The 22400-nt window shown below is 37.8% G+C and overlaps 1 protein-coding gene across 25 annotated transcripts in view; it reads right to left on the bottom strand.

The window, feature by feature from the left end:
• The window catches only part of LOC127623107 (calcium/calmodulin-dependent protein kinase type II subunit beta-like), a 108145-nt gene that overhangs the window by 37029 nt on the left and 48716 nt on the right, over window positions 1-22400 (bottom strand). For 15 of the 25 annotated variants that reach the window (XM_052097366.1, XM_052097547.1, XM_052097457.1 and 12 more), the window contains exons 7-13: window positions 13152-13254; window positions 12414-12497; window positions 11829-11923; window positions 10412-10534; window positions 10235-10318; window positions 10101-10143; window positions 7004-7099 (exon numbers count right to left, since the gene is read on the bottom strand). In XM_052097366.1, coding sequence (XP_051953326.1) covers window positions 7004-7099; window positions 10101-10143; window positions 10235-10318; window positions 10412-10534; window positions 11829-11923; window positions 12414-12497; window positions 13152-13254 — 628 coding nt within the window. The remainder of the gene's footprint in view (window positions 1-7003; window positions 7100-10100; window positions 10144-10234; window positions 10319-10411; window positions 10535-11828; window positions 11924-12413; window positions 12498-13151; window positions 13255-22400) is intronic. The other 10 variants (XM_052097399.1, XM_052097555.1, XM_052097404.1 and 7 more) reach the window with 1 other exon arrangement.

Genomic DNA, 22400 nt, shown 5'->3' with positions numbered 1-22400 from the left:
TCTGCATTTTTACATTTTCAAAAAACATAATTTAGTATGATTTATAAGCTGTTTTCCTCATGAGGACCGACAAAATGTCCCCACAAGGTCAAAAATTTCGGGTTTTACTATCCTTATGGGGACATTTGGTCCCCACAAAGTGATAAATACACGCTCACACACACACACACACACACACACACACACACACACACACGCACACACACACACACACACACACGCACGCACGCACACGCACGCACACGCGCACATTGCCATAAGACAGTTGATCAACAGTAACAGATTCAGCTCTGTCACCAGTAAGACTTGAACTGACATTCAGGGTTTACAAATTTTTTGACCCATAATTTCCAAAACTTTTGGAAGTATTTGTGATTACTGAACACAGATTTAAAATTAGTTTGATTCAGAGTGATTTGCAAATAAATCCTTTACCAGTTTTTAATTTCTAAATAAAAGAACTGACTCAAAAGAATGACTCACTGACAAATTGGGCATCACTAGACTGGAAAACCCCATTTTAACATTCCTTGATATTTCCAGGTTTTCCATGAATGTGGGAACCCTGAACATTAGTCATATAAAGAAATCAATAGGTACAGAGCAAGAGGTTGGAAAATAATTTAATTAAATTCCAAGCAGAACACATGTAATGTGTTTCTGCGAATGAGGGTCATAAACTGAATATTGCGGTCACTGAAAGGGAGTTTTGAATACAGATCCTCCTAGAACTGAATCTGGGCCACCGACCCATCCACCTGGTGGCCCAAAGAGATCAGTGAAAGAAATGAGCATACATCCCTGTAGGAAAATCAGGAGGAGTAAAGTTACATCTTATAATCTAGAGTGAGTGGAGCTCCTTACCTTGCCATTAACACAAAAGAAAGAGAACGAGGAGAAAAAGAGAAGAGAGAGCAATGGAGAAGAGGTCAAAATACTAAAGTCTATTGTACTATTGCGGTTTCTATGAACAGTGGGTCTAAACAACTACAGAGCTCTGTAGGGGGCCAAAGAACAGAAAAAATTGTCAACTTATTTTCAGTATAGTCCTCATTTTTCGGAGATTTTATCAGCTTAGCAGGGCTAGAGTCAGCAAAAACAAGATTTAGCAAAATAGCATATAGTATAGCATAATACAATTTTGTGCCAGGCTTCTTTATATAGGCTTTATGGAAAACATCTGATGCAAAACTTTACTAGATAGCTTGCCAAAAAAATTATATTCTGTTATGATTTACTTATCTTCATGTCATTCCAAACCTATATGACCTTATGTTGTTAGCCTCAGTCACAATTCACTTTCATTTAATCTTTTTTTTTCCCATACAATGAAAGTGAATGGTGACTGAGTTTGTTAGTCCCAAACATTCTACCTAAGATTCTTTCCTTTTTTATTTCACAAAAGTAATAAGGGTTTGAAACAACATGATGTAATGGTGACAGAATGTAAATGTTTTGAAGGGGGGGTTCTACCCCTTTAACTGTATCAAAACTGAGATACCACTCTAATAAGAACAAGACATTAGAGAAGAAATGTACAATTACATAATCTAATATATATTATATCAAGTTCATTATTTAATCTTATATGCTCTGTATGAAGAAAGTCCGATATCATGATTTTGGTAAGAAAAATTGGTCTGTTACATAGTGTAACTGCCTATACCGCAGTATTCTGGTTGCTCAGGTTGGTTGGTAGTAGAAAAGACAACAGATAGAGGCAGCACCACATAAATATTTCATTGCAGGCATGTGGAAACTGAGAAACTTCAAACTGAGCCACAGCAAATGCCCAATATAGAAGCTCAACCCTTCTAACCCACTCATTATGCATTTTTCTGGAAGAAAAATTAAAAGTTAAAAGGAACAGTAACGTAACAACCCGAATCTTGTTCTGCCCTTTCGAGAAGGTAAAGGGCAAAACAATATTTTCAGCATCTCCAGCAGAACAGCTATCTTAAGATATTCTAAATATCACTTAATAATAAATTCAACACATTTTGCTTCAGTTGTTTGAAACTAAAATCTTCTATCACAATAAATGACCATTTCAAACTAAACTCTACCCTACTCTATTCACTAATATTCCTCAAACCTCATACTAAACGTGTTCTGACACAGTAAAAATGAAATAAAAATTTACCCTGTTTACTTCTTGAACGTTTCAGGTCTAATTATTCCAAAGAATTATTATTTTTTTTTATTAAATAAACATTACTAAAATCTTTGTCTGTCCTCAGCCTCAGAAACAACATTACTTTTCGGCTGACGTCACTAAGCCTGCATAATTTCCAACTCTCTGGCTCCATTCTAGTATGTAACACCCATTTTTCATGATCAAATCCATTCCTGATGGTTAGGGTAATTATTTTTTTAAAATATCCTGTTTCACTTGGAAGTATGTCAGACTACATAGGTAAAATGGGTCGTGAAAACCGTTAAGTGTTTATTAAGATAAATATTTAACCAGATTTAATCCGAGAGGGACTTATGTTGGATTTAAGTACTTTAGCATCATAATTTAGAAAATACAGAAATAATAATATAAATTAACATTTTTATATTAGCTTTTTATATATACATTTTCATAGTAGGGGCAAAGAAAATTATTAACAATCCAAAGTTGATAAAACTGTGACTGTAATGTAATTAAAGTTATGTGTAGCAAGATTTATTGTGATATATTGCACTGAGAAGGGAGTATTCCAGGCTAAACTACTCCTCAATATTACAAATGTATTGTTACAAAAGCAGTTAGCTTTTGGCCCACAAATAAGTACTGAGGCATAAATAGATACTCTGCTTTTTATGTGTCTTCTACATACAGTATATCTTAAATTCTTCATACTTTTTTGGTTAGGAAAAATTCTGATGTGAGAAAAAAATATACATACATATATATATATATATATATATATATATATATATATATATATATATACACTGTGTATTTTGCATTTGAAAATGCACTGCTCTGGTTTGTGAAAAAAATATGCTCACACCATCAAAAACCTGATTTTTTTAGTTTTAACTTAGCAAAAAACTCAAATATCACATTGACATAAGTATTCAGACCCTTTGCAATGACACTTGAAATTTAGCTCAGGTGCATCCCATTTCTCTGGATCATCTTTGAGATGTTTCTACACTTTGATTGGAGTCTAACTGTGACAAATTCAATTGATTGGACATGATTTGGAAAGAAACACATCTCTCTATATAAGGTCTCACAGCTGAAAATGCATATCAGTGCAAAAACCAAGCCATGTGGTCAAAGCTCAGAGACAGGATTGTGTTGAGGCACAGATCTGGGGAAGGCTACAAAAAATGTCAGCTGCAATGAAGGTTCCCAAGAGCATGGTGGCCTCCATAATTCTTAAATGGACGTTTGGAACAACCAGGACTAGGGCTGGGCGATATGGCAAAATATATTATCACAATATTTTTTTCCATATTGATCGATATCGATATTTGTTACGATATATAATTTAATAATGCTGCCCGTTTGAAAAGTATACTGATAATGATGCCTGAAGAAACCAGAAGGTTCAATATTTGTTGAACTATATAGTTTATTAACATAAATAAATAAATAACAATGCAAACATTTAACTGTGCAAACATGGATTGGTTGAGAATATATTTTGTTATAAAAGAATATTGATAAACTTTAAATCTAAATGTTAACATTTTACTTTTAGCAAACATGATTTATCTGCCTTGACAAAACAATGCAAGTTAGCTTGCCTTGTAACTTATTATAAAATATCAAACTAAAAGCTGTGACTACAGTACTATCACATCAAATTTCTTTGGCAGGGCAGCAAACATTTCAAAATGTTTGTAGAGGTACAACCAAGACAACAAAAGTAAACAAGTGAACCACAAAGTCCCTGGCAGATTTAAGTACTTAACTGTCAGATAAATAAAATATTAATTGTGTACTGGTTTTATATATCTCAAATGTTTTAGAGGTAGAAATCTGAGTAAAAAGTGCAAAATGTAAACATTGTAAACCAGTCACTATGCTACACCTTTTAGGTAGTGCTCATCATATGTAACCCTAATTACCCTATTATAGGTTTTTTGCCAGAAAGACTAGTCTGTCCACAGCATCTGGCGTTAACTAACGTTAGCATGTTGGGCAAAACTTGTGGACGGAGTAACATTAACATGGGCCCGCATTTTCATACTCTCGGTGTGGTGGATGGTACCGAGAGTATGAAAATGAGTGTGACCGAAAAGGTTTTTTGTGTTTCCCGTCTTGGTTATCACCGACCGACGGCATATTTTGCAGACCGTCTTTATTTGCGCATCGTCGCTTTTCAGATATCCAAACCACTTCCATATAATTGACGTCTTGTTGCCTTTTTTGTCAACAATTTCCTCAGCTTTGGAAGATAGTTCGAGTTCACTTTCACCGTCGCTTTCGTTGTTTCCACTCATTTTTTCTTTACATTCACTTTCTTCACTGCCGGTAGCTCAAACAGTGCTCTACTAGCAAATGGGCGTGTACTTAGACGCACAAGCCAAAATCTGCGTTCTGACTGGCTGCTGTCCGTTTATTTCTGCTTTGTAATAGGCTGTTAGGTCTATCCATATCGAGTAAACATGTCAAAAGTTTATCATCGTAGTCTAAATAAATATTATCGCAATGCCATATCGAGATCGTTTTATCGCCCAGCCCTAACCAGGACTCTTCCTAAAGCTGGCCGCCTGGCCAAAGCTGAGCAATCAGGTGAGAAGGGCCATGGTAAGCGAGGTGACCAAGAACCCGATGGTCACTGTGATTGAGCTCCAGAGATCATGTGTGGAGATGGGAGAAACTTGCAGAAGGACAACCATCACTGCACCGATCTGGGCTTTATGGTAGAGTGGCCAGACGGAAGCCTCTCCTCAGTGGGAGACACATAAAAAACACCTAAAGGACTCTCAGACTGTGAGAAACAAGATTCTCTGGTCTGATGAAACGAAGATTCAACTGTTTGGCCTCAATTCCAAGCGTCATGTCTGGAGGAAACCAGGCATCGCTCATCACCTGCGCAATACCATCCCAACGGTGAAGCATGGTGATGGTAGCAGCATTATGATGTCGGGGTGTTTTTCAGCAGCAGGGACTGGAAAATACAGAGATATCCTTAATGAAAACCTGGTCCAGAGTGCTCAGGACCTCAGACTGGGCCATAGGTTCACCTTCCAACAGGACAATGACCCTAAGCACACAGCCAAGACAACACAAGAGTGGCTTAAGGCCAACTCTGTGAATGTCCTTGAGTGGCCCAGCCAGAGCCCGGACTTGAACCCAATCGAACATCTCTGGAGAGACATGAAAATGGCTGTCCACTGACAGAGGAGCTTGAGAGGATCTGCAGAGAAGAATGGCAGAAAATCCCCAAATCCAGGAGTGCAAAACATGTCGAATCATACCCAAAAAGACTTGAGGCTGTAATCACTGCCAAAGGTGCTTCAACGTGATATTTCAGTTTTTTCCTTTTAATAAATTTGAAAAGTGATCAAAAATCTGTTTTTTGCTTTAACATTATGGGGTATGGAGTGTAGATTGATGTGAATTTTTTTTTATTCAAAGCATTTTTGCATAAGGCTGCAACATAACAAAATGTGAAAAAAAAATGAAGGGGTCTGAATACTTTCTGAATACACTGTATATTCATAAAAATGTATCCATGTTTAGATGCTGGTTAAAAAGGGCTAAAGCATGAAATTAAACCATTACTGCAAAAAACTTGTGATACAATAAATACAGTTTTCATGAAGCTTTGACCATGCACAGGTGCACCAGATCCGTACAGCCCATCACACCCCCAAGTTAGTGAACATGCATTAGTCCAACCTCCCATGCAGCATTCAGCACAACATCAGGCAGACTGTCCCACCCCAAATAACAGGTGAATTCAACTTTACAGACCATATATAAAAAAAAAAGACAGAGTAAAGGAAGGAAGAAAGGATAGAGGAATAAACTGACTTCTAGGTGTCAGATAAAAATGGCTCAGAAAAGTGATGATGAGGAGAAGGATAAAAATAAACCAGACTTAAGTCAATGGAAGTGATTTATAGAACATATGAAAGTAGGAATGATGGAGAGAACGAGAGAGAGAGAGAGCACAAGGGAGAGAAAGAGGGAATCATTTAATGTATCATGCACATGCCTTGGTGTGGCCACTCTATGAAAAAAATTAAAAGCTGAATGAAATGAAGACAATGATGATGACAGACAGCTGATAGGACCAATGAGTGGCCCAACGTGAATTCAGACATGAACTCAAAGCAAAATAAGGCAAATAATAGCACTGAAGTGTGAAGGATGCGGGATGGGGAGAAACAGCAGGATAGACAGAAAGAGGGTGAGTCATCGTGCATGCTTTTAGCCCCATGCAGAGACAGTCATGGACAAGTAACAAGCGGCAAAAATTAAAAAATGGAAAGAAAAAAAAAATGGAAAGGAAAAGGGAATGACTGGAAAGAAAAATTAATGAGGAATGGAAAAGGAAAATGAAAATGAAAAATACTGTGAATAGGAAGAGATGTGATGGAAGGGATTAAAGAGTTAAAAAAAAAAGGAGTTAAAAAAAAAGAAAAAGAAAAAAGAAAAAGGATTGGGAAAGTACTGTAAATATGAAGGTAGAGGAAGAAAGGGATAAAAGAGAACTTAAAGAAGAGGAAAAGGATAGGGTAGGTAAAGGAAATGACAAAAAGGAAAGGGATAGAAAAAGGAAACAAAATGAAAGGATGGGAAAAAGAGAAAAGGGAAACAAAGGAAAAGAAAATGGAAAAGAAAATATTGGAAAAGGGAAAGAAAATGAAAAAGGAAAGGGAAAGAACAAGGGAAAGCAAAGGGCAGAGAAAATTGATAGGAAAGGGAAAAAGAAAATAATTGGGAAAGGATAGGAAAATACTGCGAATAGAAAGGGAGAGGAAGGAAGGGATATAAGAGTACAGAAAGAAGGGGGCAGAGGAACTGGGCCCCGTAGAGAGGTGCTACCTTGTTCCACCAGCCCTGCTGTGGTGCCTGCAGCCGCGGCTAGTGCAGCCGCAGCCGCAGTGACCGAGGCGGGAGCCGTGGTCTGCCTGCTACCCACTAACACACACATACAGGAGTGTATACATCCATACACACAGACAGACACGTTCATACCCATCCATACACAATCACAAACACAATAAAAAGAAGGAAAGAGAGAGGGAAGAGGAAAGGGGGCAGAGTGAAAGAAAACCATTCATTAGTCTACAGGAGAAAAAATTGTCATAAGAACAGGTCAAACCAATTTTTTGTTTCTTTAAAAGACAGGTGGCTCAGAACACCTGGATCCCCACTAAAACGAGAGCCATATTTTCACTACAGGCAACATAAAACAAAGATAAAAATTCAGCAGCAAACACATTTATGAACGTTTTCTTAATTAACAATGTCCTCTGTTAGACCATGTCCTCTGTTATACCATAATCTAAAGGAGTTAAAAGCAGAGCTCTGACATCACAGATGAGATCACAAAGTACTATAAAAACTAATACAATTTTTCCATTAGGGATACAGTCAATTTAGGAATTTGTGGCTTGCTTTTTGTCAAAGTCAAGTCAGTTTAAAAGGTCATGTTTGAACACTACACTTTTGAAAATACTGGTACATTTTGCTCTGGGAATTCTCCTTAATGCAAATATGTATCATTACCTATAATGTTATGTTTGAATAGCACAATTGGTACATTTACCAGTAAAGGCAACCCAGCAATTTTCCTGCAATTTACCAGGTTGCATGCGTGAATAGGACTTTTGACTATTAGCTTTAAAACAATCTATTTGCTAGTGTCCTCCTCAGAGTTAACAAATACATTTAGCAGGTATACACATTTAATTCCAGGATAATTCCACGATAAAGGACCAAATATATTGATGAGTCATCTTGCACTACACAGATTTTTGTCCAATCAAATGCTCTTTAGAACGAGAATATCCCTCCTCCTTATATCACCTGCAACCGACTAGAAAGTACTGTAGTAAATGATGGTTTATGGCTATGACATTATAAAAGCATATTGGCTTTTAATAAAAAGGGACAAGCCCTTCAATATAGGGGCTAAACTTCCTGTTCTATACAAAATTAAGAAATAAGTAAAAACAGGACAGAAAAGTGTGCCCATCAAATGATTTCATGGGGTTTTTATGGTCAGAGAAAAGCCCGGTGTTATTTTTTTATGATGCATGATATCTGAGAGGTCAGAGCTTTCTGAGACTGCACATTAAGAGATGGAGGTGCAAAAGTGGGCTGAGTGAAAAAATAAATAAATTCTGTGTTAAATTGTAATCTTTGGATAAGTATTAGTTCTTGTATTGTGTGCAATATCTTTGCAACACAATAATTAAAGTCAATGTCAACTTTTAATAAAAGCAAATTATGTAGAACCACAGGTGTTGCTAGACCCATTTAGGGTTGCACGCAAATCTGTGATCGCCTAGAGCTCTACGTTGCAGCGTGAGACTGTTTAGGTGACTTTCTTGCATGTAAAGACTGACTATAGCACAAGCCAATAGCTTTCGAGTGCATGAGGTGAAGGAGCATAAAGCCCTATTAGTTTGACCGAATGAACGAATACACCTTTTAAATGAATCAGCGAGGATCAGGATCTATTGACTGACTGAAGGAGAGTAGGAAGTATGACGTTTGTTTACATGGTAATCTTGTTCAACGAGGAGAGAAAGTGGCTGGATGAAGTAAAAGTAAAAGTGACTGATGACATTACAATGATATGAAGATATAATTAAATAACTTATAATATTTTTTGGCTAATATTGCTATTTTTAGTATAGCTTGATAGTCATGCACAGCAGTTCACAAAATTATAGCTATACTTTATTGTCATTTGTGGGGTAAATGCTTAAGATTCTTAAGGCTCTGTGCTTTGTCAATGGTTTAATGACTCAATCAAAACACACGAAAGACATTCATTTGTTGCCACCTACTAAGTATGGTGTGATTTACAAAAACTGCACTGAACGAATCAGTGAACGAATCTGAATGACAGACAGAGAAACACCTGCTTGAGAAGTTAATTCACTCCTTTAAATAAATGTGCCATTTATTGTTGTAAAAGTTTTTTTGTGGTATTTTATATAACTTTAAAATAAAGTAGCAGTTAAATATTTGATTCTTGTTCAATAACTTTTGTTGATAAATGGAGTACAAAAGGAATGATTAGGACAGATGAAACATACTGTCAATAAATAGACAGTTACAATAAGATATGGTTTGTCTGCATAATTTAAGGGATTTCGGTTATTTTTATAACTTTATAAATATTTATTATAGAAAATGACAATATTCTGAGTGAATATTAGCTAGCTAGCTTGAATGATGTAAAAACACAGTTTAAAAAAACATCATGCAAAAGAGTGGAATACATTAAATGCACATATCTTAAAGTGTCTTTGGGGGCTGAGCCCCCGTAAGATTGAAATCTGAAATCCTATAAATGCTCCTGTGTAGAACAGTGTTTCTTTGGCAGTAACAGACAACAAACTACATCAAGACATGAACAGTGGGGATCCAAAGATACACAAATTACTTCTTGGAGACAGTGCAACCCATTATAACACTCAAACGCAACAGAGAACAGACCAATCAGGACACACACAGCCATCATCTCAACTCTCAATCATATAGTTAAAAGGCAAAAGTAGTAGTTCATCCAAAAATTAAAAATCTGTCATTATTGAATTTTCAAAGAATATCCTGGCCACGCTTTTCCATTTAATGAAAGCGAATGGGGACTGAGGCTGCCAAAAATGCATCACAAAAGTATTATTGAAGTGGTTCATTTATATTGTGCACTACATTCTCAGTGTTTTGAATGTGTTTTAAAGCCATACGATAGCAACTGTTTGAAGAACTAGCTAATCCACTTTCATTATATGGACAAGAGTGGCCAGTATATTTTTCAAAAATTCACCTTTTGTTTTCAACAGAAGAAAGAAGGTCATACAGGTTTGGAACAACATGAGGATGAGAAAATATAGACAGAATTTTTATTTTTGGGTAAACTATACCTTTTAACATCCAGTTTTACCAGGCCCTAGCAACTTACCAGAGAAATTCCGTGACACAAGCATAGTGGTGAGAATAGCCCCCTATGAGGAGAAAAAGGAACTTTAACTGAGTACTGGCTGCTAGGTTAGTGCTCTGTGTATAACTAGGAGTGAGTATGTCTTTGTATCTCACCTTGAGTTTCCTTCGGGCATTGAACTTCTTCAGGCATTCCACAGTCTCTTGTCTGTGCATCATGGAAGCCACGGTAGAGCGTTGCTATGGAAACAAACGAGGAAAGATGTTTACTGTATCTAAAGCTGGTTTGCTTTTGTTTTTGTGCAAGCATTCTGTATGTTGGAGGATACTTACACAGACCCATGGGTGCTTGAGAGCTTCCTGTGCAGTAATTCTCTTGGCAGGGTTGATGGTCAACATTTGATTGATGAGGTTTTTCGCTTCAGGAGTAACTGTGTCCCATTCTGGAGAAGGAAACTGCCAGAAACAAAAACAAAAGTGTGGAGAACAGTGCCAAAACTGATTTGGCAGTCAGCCTGTAGGGAAAACAGTATCCTTTGGAGGTTTATTTACACCAATGGTTCTAATATGGTTTTGCGTTCCAAACCAGCACCAAAATGGTTTATTGTACAAAAGTAAACATATAAATGTATGAATTTTACCATGAAAAGAAAAACTTACAATTTTGGTTTCTAAGCATCTCTTGAATTTCGATGGTTTCTTGCATTGGCAACACCCAATACACATATTATGTTCAGCACAAACTACGTTTATACTTACTGCAAGTGAACTTGTATTTAATATAGACTGGTTAATACTGTATTTTGTTCATGGTTTGTGTATGAGGGCATATCAAGCAAACTGTCCATGTTGGCATCTGCCTCAAAATATGAATCGGTCCCAAAATATGTTTGATTGGATGCATGGCTGTTAATGTCAATTCAACAACAAAAGATTTGGGAAGCGTTTTCTTCTTCCTATTTCAAAGCTGATAAGCCTATTTGCTATCTGCTTATTATTTGTATTTAGCACTGTATATCCCTGCTGTCTGCCACCCTATCAGAAAAGACCTGCAAACCATTTTTAAAAGCCAGATTTGTCAACAAAACCGCTCTCTATCAATCAAACAACATCCCCTTCTAAAAACATTTTTGAACCACATTCGAGGATACTGGTGGTACTTGATATCACCAATTCAATAAAAAATTGCTAACTAACAATTTAGTTGTATTTACCAAATAAATCACAAATAACATTTGTTGCAAAGAGATTACTGTACAAATGAACAATTACAAAACACAAAGTACAACATGACTAGTTCAGCAACATAACTCTTAAGAAAAGTAGTCTAGTCGAGACAAACCAGTAACAGCAGCAGAGAGGCAGGGCAAAAGTTAAGCACATGATTACAAACATTTCTCGAACACCTTATATTGCTTCCGTTTCTCTCAAGGGAAATATCTCTCCAATGAAATATTCATGAAACATTTATAAAATAACTTTTTGCACAAGCTAGATGGAAGAAGACATCAAAATGGCACATGAATGCACCTCAGAAGCCAAAAATAGTCAGGAGAAAGACGGGAAAGAGAACAGATGAGAATAGAAAAAAAATAACGAAGGAGAACATTTCAATTCAATTCAAGTAAATTCAGAGCAAAAGTTAATCAGAACTGTAAAAGATTGTGGGAGATGAATGGATGCAAGGACAAACGAGGAATACGATGATGAGAAAAAAAGAGGAAGAAAATATCAAGAATGGAAAACTTACATCATAAGCTCCAGCTTTAATCTGCTGGTAGAGTTTATGCTGATCCTCGTCCCAGAATGGTGGGTAACCAACCAGAAGAATGTACAGAATAACACCTTGATGGAGACAAATGAAAGAAAATAAGCACGGTTACTTTTGTGACTGTAACTTTGTAAGCTTCCTGTTGGTTGTAAATATATTTTATTCAGCACTGAAAAGTATCATAAAACATTAAATCTAAAAAATGTATTAAATCTATTAAGCACGATTCCACCAATTGTTTTGTGTATGCCTATCCATTACTTTTTTTGAAGTATTGACTTGTTAGCTTAGCAACATGATAACATCAAACTTGATTGTAATCCATCGTTAGCCATGAACTGTCAAATCGACACTATTGTGTGACTCATATCCAAGTCATTGTGTGGCTGTTTCAGTTAGGATGCAGCCCTGGAAGGTAGCTGCCTACGTAGACCGTAGCCAGCGAGGTAGATGGCTAAAATTTAGAACACAGCTATAGTTGCTAATGCAAATAAACCTCAATGGTGGCCTCATACAATCGGTTTGTGTCTACTAATCAATGTCACTGTGTTCAAGTTTACTTACCACAGGCCCAAATGTCCACCGGTTTGCCATATGCCTCCTTCCTCAGCACCTCGGGGGACAGGTAACCTGGTGTCCCAGCAAATCCTGTAAAACACACACAAACACAGATCTGGCCACTCTTTCACACAATCTGGCCACTTTTGCTGTCAGAAGCTGTCAGAATTAACGCGTTAAGGCACGCAATTAATTTAAAAAAGTTTAAGTTGAAAATGCGTACATTTTTCTTTAAGGCGAACACTGCATAAACCAGCATAAACACTTGTTGGAAGCACGGAGCGTTTGTGAGGTGTCTGCCCGGAGTCATTAAACTGACGCACACTTCACAATGCACACACAACCGTGCTTCTGTGTCTGTGATAAAATTAAGAAAGTGTATTTCTATCTTTATACTATGGAAGGCTTTGCTTGGAAAATGTTAATAAAGCATTATATTGTTACATTTTATTTTGTATTCTTTCCTAAGATGGTAAAAAATGCATTTTGACAGGAAAGAATTATATATAGCGTATTTCAGAACTTCAAAAATGTGAGATTAATTGCAATTAGCTTTTTACAATTTGATTAATTACGATTAAAACGACTGATAGAACTAATACAAATTTAATAATTGCACACAACAAATGCAAAAATGAAAATGCAATTAGATTTACACACAAGTTAAATCTATTTATGGTGAATTGTGATTATTATTTGTGTCTTAATATCTGATTACAAGTGTATGTTGAAACAGTTACATACCAAACCATGCCTGCTGCTCTCCCTGCACCTCAATGGCCAGTCCAAAGTCGGCCAGTTTCACAGCGGCATTCTTGCACTTACTGGCCAACAGTAGATTCTCTGGCTGAGGGGAGAATGAAGACAACATTTCTCCTGCCTTAACACAAAACTGTACTAGTGCCTCCAACACACACAAACACAGACAGTATTAGGAACACTATACATGCTGGCACATGTAGGGAAATTTGGTAGTATAAATATACACAGCAGGGATTAAAGTGCCCGCATACCATCACCAGTAATATGTAGGAAATTGCATAATGGAATTAGCCGCGTTCGACATTATAAGGTTATGACAAATAATCAGATTACAAATCTGAATAAAGATTCTTCACCATTTTAGATTTAATACAACAGGATCGTTGTATCCGATCACAATTAATTTGTAAGGATATGCTTAAGGGAATTATGATTAATTCACTCATTGAAAGAATTACAGTATACGTCTAATGACTCAGCCAAGCTGAATTGATATTACGCAGCTGCAAACTCTTTAGAGTAATACTATTCTCATGACTACTGAAAATATTATTGAAAATAATATCACAAATATGTTTAGATATGTTTCGATCTTAGGAGTGCAGTTCTTTTTTTAAAAATGTAGTGACGAGACCATTTATCAAAACATTTCACAATCAAATTAACTTTGAAAACAAACAAGACTTTATTGCTAAACTAAAACATCAAACTAACACATGTAGATAAACATAAACAACAGGTTGGTGAGTGAGCTGTAACCGAAGGATGATCTTTATGATTTGTATAGAGAAATTGAACTTAATGGAGTCTATAGACAATGCCTTGAGGAACCATTGATACTTCATTTAGTCTAACTCCATTTGCAATTGGGTTACTCATATTATATTAAATACAGACCAGCATGTTCAGGGAAAGTTGGAGATGTAATTGCATTTCCTTTCATTGCTTTGGCTCTTTGTAAAAAGTTATATTTGTTCTGTCGATGTTTTGGACATCTGTTAACCCTCTGGGGTCGACGGACGCGCCGACGCATTCTGCTGGATATTTTCTTCATTACAGCGGAAACAACTTAAAATACTCCCATCATTTTGGGGCATACAGTTAAGTGTAAGACATCATTAGAGACTATAAAGGGTCTACTTTTATTTGTGTACACTCACAATAACAACAAAACCTTGTGCTTTTGTAAAATAAAGAAAATAAAAAGGGTGAGCTGTCAGCAGTCTCCGTGTTCACGAGCATATTTCAGAAACAAGTCACAAAAATGAACTGAAACTCTGCGAATACTTATCACACAAACATGAAACATATGTCTAAAGAAAGCTTAAGATTTCCACTTTTAAATAAAACAATTACAATTTAAAACAAATATTCTCCTACAATGTAATCTGTATGAAACTAAGCAATGTACATTTTTTACAGGCTCAGCTCATTATAGCTAATGTGATCCCACCCACCAGCAGAGCGCGTCATTCATACGCTAATGCGCTGAGGCGATCAACGCAAATGGGAAACGCCCCGACAGCGAGGTCTGATGTAAACAATTAATTCACATTACTGCGCGTTTGTAACGATACACAGGCGAGGAAACTCCTTGATAGTAAGGAAGAGTTAACATTTTCCTCAGAAGAATAGCGGGACTCCGATGAACGTTTGTATTTTGAAGAGAGACTTGATCCAGCCGAGGATACAATTTCGGACGAGCAAGTCATTTAGTTTTCATTAGCTAACATGCTATTTTATATAAACATGTACATATTTTACTACTGGGACTGTTTTCAGACTTGAATATGCCCAAATTACAAAATCACCATCTTATAACGATTTCTGAAGGATCATGTGACACTGAAGACTGCAGTAATGATGCTAAGAATTCGGCTTTGATCACAAATTGCATTTTACAATATATTCAAATAGAAAACTGTTCTTTTAAATTGTAAAATGAGTTTGATCACACTACAGATTTGCAGTAAATCTGTGTACCTTCAGTGGATAGACCCTGCTGTGTAACCAGAGATAGACAAAAAAATCCACTCTGATCAAATTGCTTTGTTGTTTAAACAGCGCAGTTAACCTGCCACTTAAATAGATTAATCTAGCTTCGAACGAGTTGAAAGTACAAGCGCTGCTCCGTAAAACATTAAGAATTACTCTAAAATAACTAGAGTAATAAATATCACACTGCAAAGAGCTTTTATTTGTGCATTAAGATTCGCCTTGAATGCATTGGAATTGCAAATGCCACGTTGAGTTACAACGAGCTGAACGTGATGGCTGTAATTTGTGCATTGTTGAATATTTTGACTTTCACGTGATTCGGAGAAACTGTGGTTTCATGATGACAAGAGTTCACGGGAAGTCCTAGGTGACTCACCAATCATACGCAACCTGCCAATGCCATATTGTCAACAAAGTACAGCATAGCTAAGCTAATAAGTTTTGCATTGAAAGCCTATAATAAACCATGTGATGAAAGAAACGAGGGCCCACAGCACAAAACCTCACCGGCCCTCATCCAAGAACAGTGAAAGGGTGAATATTCCAACGAACCCTGAAGCAGCACCAGGAATGGATTTTAAAGACCTCAATAAGCTAGCAAGGAACAATGACATGTTCACGCAAAATCCTGCGGAGGATCATTATATCCATGCTTACCTGTGTGACATAGACTTCCACCTGAATATGAGGCCTCAGATGAATAACAGAGACACTTTGTACCTACTATGGATAACATCCTCTCTTGAGGTGCGATGTGTTCTTGACAGACAATCAAACTACACAAAATCTGACTACACACTTCTAAGAGAGGCACTGATTAAAGAATTTTCAGACCCAGAGCAAGAACTGTTTACCACCTTTAACACCAAACAGGGTTGGAAAGAGACCATACAAGCCTACTACCATCAACTACAGCAAGCTTACCTCAAGTCCTAGAATGAACCTGAGATGGAAGAAGACCCTGCAAAAACCTGCATCCCACGGTGAACTATCATCTAGGAGTCACAGCCTGTCCTCGACAGATCAACAACTGCGTGACTTGGCACATAAAGCTTATTTTAAACAAATAATTGCCTCAAGAAAGGCCCCCAAGACATTGTCAATCTCAAGCCTCTCAAAAGCAAGGGCTGGCATTAGAATATGTGGCATCACAACAAAGCCAGGTTTTTCAGCATAAAGTGGCGTAAACCCCATGGCGATCAAGAGTGAGAACCCCAAATCAGTGCCAGACCCAAATGTATGTCCAACCACTGGGAGAAACCGTGGAACAAACCACATCGCCCAAGCCATCCAAAAGAAAGGACAACATAGAAACCCAGATGGACATTTAAAGCCAACTGATGACAAAAGCCAATTCAACACTACACAGACAGACACAGAACGGAGCCTGCACAAGAACAAGATAAGCCACCAGCAAAAGTTCAAGCAGAACCTACTTCAAGCAGAATCCGCCCATGGCCGACCATAAAGAAAATTAATACTCACCCTTTCTCAAACAATGACTGGAACACAGGTGCAAAGCACAACAGTGACCGTCACTGCACCGGCTTATGGACTGAAAACCATTAGACTTAAGTCTCAACCACACCCTAACTCACAACATGACAAAAATTCAGTCATACAGAAGCTCAGGATGAGTCATATACAGACATCAAGAACTGTGTGAAAGACTTCCATGAACTGTGGCTTAATCAGCACCCATAGTCACCTAGAGGATCCAGATTAGCCAAGACACAAAGCACCAATCTTCAAATGGACAGTAGACAGATAAGAGCTCTGAAATATCAGAAAAGGGGGGAGGTTGAAACAGACTGACACAGCTTAAAACAGCCTGACATAGCTCTAACTCTTCTTACAATACACCACTAACACAGCCAACCACTTAAGGAAAATGGCAAACTATTTTCCTCATAGATAAAGCACCCAACATTACTTCAAGATACCTGAAATCCCTAGCTACCATACACTAATTCCCTTTCAAGTACACACAAAAAAACTCAACAATGTGGAGGCGTTGATGGAGGTGTTGTCTTGTTGTTTGTTTGTGTTTGTCTGCTTCTTCTGCCTATGTTCCAGCCATCGTCAGTGCCCACATTTCAACCATTTCCGCTCGAAGGGGGGATATGTAGGATTTTATGGGCAGAAGAATTATTAATTTCCAAGCTGAATGACTTAAATACAGGATCTACATGGATATTTACATCCAAGTTATTAAAACTAAGACACACAGGCCAGCAGTCACTCCGGACATTCTTCAAAGTCATAACTTAAAGACACTGCCAAGGAGTCTAGCTAAAAACCTCAGCTGCCTAATGTTGACCGTCGTGAGAACAAAGAGAGTTCTGTGGACCCTCACCAGGGCAGAGGTGATGGTCAGCATACCACCTTACATGACTATCATCATTGTTCAAGACACAGAGATTAAACTGACTCATTGGACCTGAATTGTTGAACTTCTCAGCAGGGCAGAAAACTAATGCTCTACTCATAACTTCAAATGTATAAAATTAACTTAAGTGTATACACATATTAGGATATCTCATCTTAATTCCAGGAACTTTAACACAATTGCAAAACTAACTTTTCTTGGGTTTTAACAATGTACATACCTGTATTATTAGCTATTATGCTATCAGAGGACTTCATTGTATTGTTCTACACTGCACAATGCACTCTTGTCTCTTTTTGATAGAAACATTTTGTAGCCTGATGTAACCTTTAAAATATGTTTAGTGATTTTAAATCACTTATAAATGACAAATTGATGTTTATAATCGTTCATCTTGTTTTATTCATGTAATTTTACTGGAATGGTAACCATTCATGACAAGCACATCATGTTTACTATCGTTGAGATTCTTTCTGCATTTCAGGAAAGTTTATGTTAATACATTTTGATATATACAGTTGTACCCGAGATACATAAAATGCATGATTAAAACATGTACATTTTGAGTGGGAAACAGGAGTCTCCACAGTCAAAGACTCAATCACATTCAGAAAGAGAGACAGGAAGATGATCACATGGTATTGGAAACAACACTTCTGATTGGCTCAAGACACCTTTGGTGTGCGGCAATCCTCAATAGTACAAAGCCTCCCCGTCTCGGACAAACCCTCTCTTTTCTTCTGCTCTCTTCATCCTCCATGCTCTTGCCCTTGTGGCTCCGGTACCCTTCTGTCTTCACAGGATGTAGAGTCCAGGAAAGCTTGGAAAGCAAAGTTCCAAGGAAGCTTTTCTCCATCTCTGCCCTACGACACACACATGACGGGAGTCGCAAGTTTCCCTTGAGGGAGGCCTCGCTTCAAAGCCCTGCCTCATCATTCCAATCCACGATCTTAACAGATGTCCAAAACATCAATGGATTAAACAGAATTTTAAACAATGAGCCAAAGAACCAAAGCAACGAAAGGAAACGCAATTACATCTCCAACTTTCGCTGAACATGCTGGTCATTAATATGAGTAACCCAATTGCAAATCGAGTTATACTAAATGAAGTATCAATGGTTCCTCAAGGCATTGTCTATAGACTCCATTAAGTTCAATTTCTCTATACAGATCATAAAGATCATCCTTCGGTTACAGCTCACTCACCAACCTGTTGTTTATGTTTGTCTAAATGTGTTAGTTTGATGTTTTAGGTTAGCAATAAAGTCTTGTTTGTATTCAAAGTTAATTTGACTGTGGTATATTTTGTTTTTAAATAGACTCGTCACTTGATTTTTTTAAAAGATCTGAGCTCTGAAGCTCGAACCATATCTAAACATGGTGGTCTCTATAAAGGATAATCAGTTGATGCAAAACTCATAGAAATGAGACTCATTTCTATGCACAGCTAAAATGGCTTCACTATATTCAGTGGTCTGGCAGTTCTACCAGGTGTCTGAAAAAGACAATAAGTCCGCAATTTGCAACATGTCCCATGAGGCGGAAAGCACTAAAAACTTTTCAACACCACCATCAGACATTTGAAGGTTAGTCACGTAAAGGAATATGAGCTGTTAGCACTCGGGCAGAGAGAGAGAGTGGGACTGTTTAGCAGCTCAGGCACCACTCACTCAGATGTCAGTAACAGAGACATTGCAACAACATCAACCCTACAGAAAGGACAGCAAAATAATGTAATTCATATGCCTTGATCATCAGCTGCTGTCTACTGTGGAAGTTGAAGGTTCCGGCGACTCATGTCCTACATGGATTTACACTACACTCAGCCAGGGTGTAAATATTTCACTGATGTATGCCTGCCGCAGTTATACCAAAGTGTTTACACATGTTGACAGCCTTAAGAAGGACAACATCACAACAATCAGTTTCACAAGTGACATTTGGAGTTCGGGTGCATGTCCCATGTCCATGCTGAGCCTATCTGCGCAGTTTATTAATCAAAACTTCGAACTATAAAGTTGTTCTTCATTCTCAAGAGTTTTCAGGGTCACACACCGCAGAGGCTCTTGTGACATGTTTCAAGCATGGGGAATCCCAAAGGAAAAAGTGCACGTTATTCTAAGGGATAATGCCAAGAACACGGTAAAGGCCATGAGGTATGCAGATCTACCCAGCTTGCTGTGCATGGCTCATACTCTCCAGCTCGCCGTGGCCGAGGGAGTTGCATCGCTGATATAATAGCCTCTAGGAGATGCATCTGTCATTTCAAACACTCCCAGCTTGCCTACTACCGACTTCAAGGTATTCAGAAACAACTTGGCCAGCCTATCAAGAGGCTACAACAAGATGTACCAACCAGGTGGAACAATACTGTATATATGCTAGAGTCTGCTGGAACAGAAACGTGCACTGTGTGCCTACAGAGCTGACTATGACTTGCCTTCCATGTTCACCGGCAGCCAGTGGAAATTGGTGGAAAATATGATTTCTCTACTCACCCAATTTGAAGAGCTCATGCAACAGATCAGCTCATCAACTGCATTGGCTGCAGATGTTATACCATCCATCAGAGCTTTAACTCATTGTGGCAGGGTGGAGGGCGGGGCCGGGTCGTGATCCTACACACCCGGTCCCGTATTAGGCTAATTATGCCTCCGTGAGGGTTAAAGGCTGACTGCAGGGGACCGTGCGGGAGAGAGAGAGATCGTTAGCGGACATGTCCGTCATGTGTGTGTTTATGTTGTCTAATACGGGACCGGGTGTGTAGGATCACGACCCGGCCCCACCCTCCACCCTGCCACACTCATCTTCTTGAGAAAAAAGACTGACCATGGTGTAAAAACGGCAAGTTGTTGGAAGCGGTCTTGAACAGATTCAGTGACACTGAATCTGAGCACCTGTGTACCATCGCTACAGTGCTCAATCCGAGGTGAGAAAACTTAATTCCCACATTCTTCACATTTCTGTGTGAGTGAATTAAAGAGCAGACGAGAAAACGGGCAAATGAGCACTTTTCAATTGAAAATCGATATAAACAGAAAAATCTATATTTTTGACAACTCTAGAAGGCTACCCAATACATATTGCAAGAATATCTAGCTTGGCCTAAATGATTAATAAAAGGAGCTATTGCTGAAACGATTACAGTGTTGTAAATTTGCTGTAAAAATAAGCATCTGGAAGAGTTAATAATAAGACAACAGAATCAAAATGAAAATTTGGAGTATGCTATGAGGCCAAGACTATAACTAATCAAAACAAGAGCCAAGCATAACCTACAAAATGCATTAAATTATAGAAAATGTCTTATTCTGTATTTTCTTTTTTTTTCTTAAAAATTCTCTATGATGTTACATATTGCTTTTCTAGAATGGAGCAACTGTAACTTAACCCAATTTCCCCTCGGGGATCAATAAAGCATTTCTGATTGATTTTTAAAAAATAAATTCATTAATGTTTTGATTTTGTTGTTAATATAAAGGCTGATATTTCCCCGACACACTCAAGCCCCAGATACTTGGGCTGATTTCTGATGTCCTGGACAATGGACTGGAGCAGCAGAATGGTGAGGCGAGTTTGGCAGCTAGCTGTTCCGAGCCCACAGAGAAAGTACCACGAGCTGGCTCTTTGTATGCTATGTAGACTGAGTTGTTGGATGAAGATGGGGAACATGGTGGAGGAGACATCAGCAGCTCAACATCATCGTAGATGAACCTCTACATATCGGAGCCACTTATCCCACGGAGCAGACAGCCACTTGTTTTTTGGCAGGAAAATAATTGCCATTTTCCCGCTCTTGCACAAGCAACACGAGCATACATCTGTGCACTGTGCACAAGTGTAGATTGCAAGCAACTTTTAAGCTCAGCAAGGAATATTGTAGATGAGAAGAGGAACAAGCTGTCTGCCAAAAATGTGGTGATGCTTAAGAAGTAAGCTTTGGGAGATATGAATCTACTAACCCCAAGCCCCCCACACACACCCATCTCTACCCCACTCTCTCTCTCTACTCCTCTCTACCACTCTTAAAGCAAACAAAAATTCCATGAGCTTTCCAGAACAAAAAGTGGCTACTCAAGTGCAGCTGTGGTTCTGTTAGTGTCAGCTGCATTTCTTGACATCCCAAGAGATGTGAACTTACAATGGGCCTGGATTGTTAGGCCTGCCCTGAGAAGTGTAATACAGACATCTTGGCTATAGCCTTTTTTGTTTAAGTTTTTATAGTCTAAAGTTGAAGTAAATTTATAAAGACTTAGTTTGTTCTGTTTTTGTAATTTATTTCACAGGAAAGCTATATTTGTTAAGCTCTTAGCTGTTCTCAATAACTAAGCATAGGCTGCTATGGTTTAAGTTGTGTCTCTAAGAGATGGAGTGGAATAAGTTGTACATGTTTCCTGCCAACAAATAAACAGTTGTCAATTCATGATACTTTATCATCTCTTAATTTTAATACTTAATATACATTGTTGTTAAGAATAGTTAAATAAATAAATAAATAATGCTACATGATAAATAGAAGGCTTCAAATAGACCCTGTTATCTGTGATCGATATTGGCCAATACTGCTTCCAGCAATAAGTGATCGGACCCAAAAATCCTGATCGGAACACCCTTAATGAGAATAGAATTACTCTAAAGAGTTCACAGCTGCGTCATATCAACTCAGCATGGCCAAGAGATTAGAGGTATACTGTAATTCTTCTAATGAGTGATTTAATCATAATTCCCTAAAGCTAATTCCTTACATATTACTTGTGATCGGATACAACAAGCCTGTTGTATTACATTTTAAATGGTGGAGAATCTTTATTCAGATATCTAATCTGATTATTTGTCATTTAT

This window comes from Xyrauchen texanus, chromosome 3 (genome assembly GCF_025860055.1).
Source record: "Xyrauchen texanus isolate HMW12.3.18 chromosome 3, RBS_HiC_50CHRs, whole genome shotgun sequence".
NCBI lineage: Eukaryota > Metazoa > Chordata > Actinopteri > Cypriniformes > Catostomidae > Xyrauchen > Xyrauchen texanus.
The sequence above is the reverse complement of the archived record's forward strand: the minus strand, read 5'-3'. Positions and strand labels throughout refer to the sequence as shown.